Source organism: Physcomitrium patens, chromosome 24 (genome assembly GCF_059467195.1).
Source record: "Physcomitrium patens ecotype Gransden chromosome 24, ASM5946719v1, whole genome shotgun sequence".
Lineage (NCBI taxonomy): Eukaryota > Viridiplantae > Streptophyta > Bryopsida > Funariales > Funariaceae > Physcomitrium > Physcomitrium patens.
Window position 1 is genome coordinate 9,021,732 of NC_143433.1, and position 3,367 is coordinate 9,025,098.

The 3,367-nt window shown below is 39.6% G+C and overlaps 1 protein-coding gene across 1 annotated transcript; it reads right to left on the reverse strand.

Moving 5' to 3' along the window:
* Positions 1-1,293: 1,293 nt before the first annotated feature.
* LOC112276448 (uncharacterized) lies at positions 1,294-2,136 on the reverse strand. The gene is made up of 2 exons (XM_024507777.3): positions 1,707-2,136; positions 1,294-1,581 (listed from the first exon to the last, which is right to left on the reverse strand). Coding segments are annotated over exons 1-2 (342 nt in total). The 5' UTR covers positions 2,048-2,136; the 3' UTR covers positions 1,294-1,580.
* Positions 2,137-3,367: the final 1,231 nt, after the last annotated feature.

A 3,367-nucleotide genomic window follows, 5' to 3' on the forward strand; every position in this document is an offset into this window, starting at 1 on the left:
AATATTTCTATAAATATAGGATATTCTTAAAAATATTGTTTAAATAAATTATTCTTTTATATGTCTAACAAAATACTTTTTATGATTTGTACTTTAATTTATACTTCCAACATTATAAAGTTTTTTTACAAAAACCAAAATTTCAGTGTTTCTAACATTAATTTTCTTAATTTCTTAAAAAGAAAAATCATATATATATATTTATATATATATGTACATTTAATGTGATTTTCAGTGTGTATTTTTATTTTTAATGCATTACTGATTTATTTTTTCTATGTTTTTTTTTAAAAATTAAGTACTTCTCTTAACTACTACACATGTCAACTATTGTTGTTAGCATAAATTTCACAAAAACATTACATGAGCATGCAACAAGCTTAACTGATTAACAACTCTATCATAAGAATTCTTCTTCAAAGTTCAACATTTCCATTAGGAGAATTTAGATATGGCCTTTTTAGGTGACATTTCACCCATGATGAGATCTTAAACTATTCAATGCTATTTCAAAATATCAATACTTCAACAAAACACCTACCTTGTGAGGTGAGTGATTTTGAAATCCAAATATCAAAACAAGGGCGGGTGAAATATCAAAAACTACCTTGCATGCCTTAACTCCATTCCCACTTTGACTCCATACCACACCACTCTTTGACTTTTCCAAATCACAAAAATATGTTCAGAAATTTGAAGATGGTATTAAAGTTCAAATGGTGATATTTTATATTTGATATTTGGAGTGATCATGAAAATATCAAGTGTTAAATCCCAATTATTTGGTTTTACAAAAGTACCATGTTTGAACCCTATTAAAATATGGTGATAATCAAAAAATAACACAATGTTTTCCAAGCATGACATAGTTTCAATACATACAACATAAGAAACATCCATTTCATCCACTTTAGTAGTATCTAACGACGTCATTCAAACAACACAACACTACAACACACTACACTACATTTTTCTCAGTGGTTGCCGAACATTGTTCAGTCAAACTTGATGTTGCCGAAATTGGAAGTCGGTGAACTCCGACACCTGAAATCACCGACAGAAACATAGTTTATTTTTGCGTAATATTTCAGGATCCATCATCGCCCTGATATTTGATGAACAGTCGTGGACCTCAATCGCAGAGATTAGCACCATTGCTGTCACCGTTAGGAAATGGGATTAGAGCTGCAGTGAGGTAGAATGCGGAATTGAACGAGGCATGAGACAACAATGCAAGCAGTCGTGAAGATCACGATCACACAACCAGTCGACAGCAAGAGTGCGACCACGCAATTCTATCTGCAATTTGGCCTTGAAATTTCAGAAACAACGTGGATGTGAAAACACGGCTATTCTGAGCAGCCAGACTGCAAGCTAGATTTCATAGAAAGCAGGGCTCTACGATTATTCAGTCCAGCTGCAGCACCCGCTGCAAGCGAACTCCCCAACACTCCCACACAACACATGCAGCTACGGAACAGCTGCTCATCCTCAGCCGGATGATCTTCGCTCGAGTGGCGGTGGATCCTTGCGGGCCGACCCTCGGAAACCCATCCGTCTTGTTATTCGGTAACGGGAGTTCTGCACGGCAACCGACCGAACACAAAAATTAGTAAGCGAGCAACGAATAGTCTAGAAACGAAACGGGGAGTGTAGGATTGGAAGAGTCTCGACGGAAGCACACAGAAGGGGAGGAGTGTCTGTACTAGTTTTTAGGCGGGCAGGGATATTGCGCTTCGAGACGGATGCCGCATTTCTGGGGAAGTGAAAGAGCGAGGTACAGTATGACCCCAAGCTTTCTGGCTTCCGCGCTTGTGGCCAGTCTGCACAAGCAGTTCGCTGCGATCACCTGCGGTTTAACCTGAAAAAGCGCAGTGAGGACTTTGCAGCATTCCTTGCTGGGTGGGACTCCGGGCTTCTGGGTGGCCTCCAAGCAAGGCTTCAGCTTGCTCATGTCGCACCTAAATGGACCTATGTCCGCGGCGACGGCCATCGCGGATGCCACGATGAGAACCAAGCACATCACAGAGGCGACGCCGCGCTTCATGGTTACCGGCCACAAGTTGGAACAGAAACTGCTGCTGCTGCAATGGGAAAGAGCAGGAGGATGCTAGAGAAAGCTGCAGCTGAAAGGGCACACATGAGGTGAGAAATATCGAAACCCAGCTTGGGGTTTTGTAGCATGGAATCTCGCAGAGGGTGGTACCAGATCATGCCTGCAGTTCAGCCACCAGCTTTGAATCCTCACGTATATTCCGCTTTTTGTCGATGTAGTTGACGATAACTGTGGATACAGGCACGAGATTGTACGAGATAAGGATAGTCAAAGTGCGATTTAGTGTAGTCGATGACAGTGAGAAGCTCACCTGGAGGAGGAGCAATCCTGAGCTTCAAATGGATCGAGAATGCCTCTGCAATTCCAGGGCTTCGATGTTGCATGCCCATCTCTTGCCATTCATTAACTTCGTGTCTATCTATTCCTGTAGTTTGATCACTGTTTCCCCTCCTCACGTCTAGTTTTATTTTTTATTATTTATTTATTTATTGTTTATTGTTATTATTTTTTTGGGCTTCCACGATCACCGCCACTTGGCGACTTCGTTCCTGACACGTTGGATTGATCATCCCTTGACTTTAGGGATCAGCAACTTCCTGGAAAGTTACCTTGTGTATCGACTCTGTAATTTGGCGTTGAAGATGTTAGTACTGAAAAGGAAAACAACAACAAGGAAAGAAGGAAGGAAGATTTTGTTACTTTTTTACATACATACTTGTGGAACCCGTGCAGTTGGCCACAAAAAATATGTTGTTTAGAATTGAGACTACTTGTTCAAACTAAGTATCTTTCAAGTAGGAGCAAAGTAAGGCATTATCCCTTTGTGTCTTTTCACGATTCTGTGTTCTTAACTTAATATTGCAACGTGAACTATGACATTAAGAACTCAATTACAGAAAGTGGATTAGGTAGTTACTTAAGTCCATGCAAAATCAACATTACTCATGAATTAATAGCATTGTATTGTCAAATATTGATTGTTTTTTAAGCACGATTCTTAAGAAATGAGGCGCCTCTTCAAAGCAAAATGTAATTGCATACCTCCAAATTCAAAAGAATGATCAAGTGGCAGCTTAATAATTTGATTTTAGATCATAAAAACATCATAAAATCTAGCTTGATTTGGCAGTCTTAGTCTCTCCACTAGACACATGAATGATGACCTTTCGCAACATCAAATTTAGATTGCTTGCACCATTCTTTCTCCGGTTATCCAAGGCTAGTTGCATCTGCGTTTTCTTTGGTTCCTTGGATCCCCTGGAACAAACACGACAGGTAAAAATAAGGCTTAGATGAACCATTGTTTTTTAA

Coding starts and splice junctions, on each gene's coding strand:
- LOC112276448 (XM_024507777.3), bottom strand. CDS start 2,047: ATGAAGCGCGGCGTCGCCTCTGTGATGTGCTTGGTTCTCATCGTGGCA.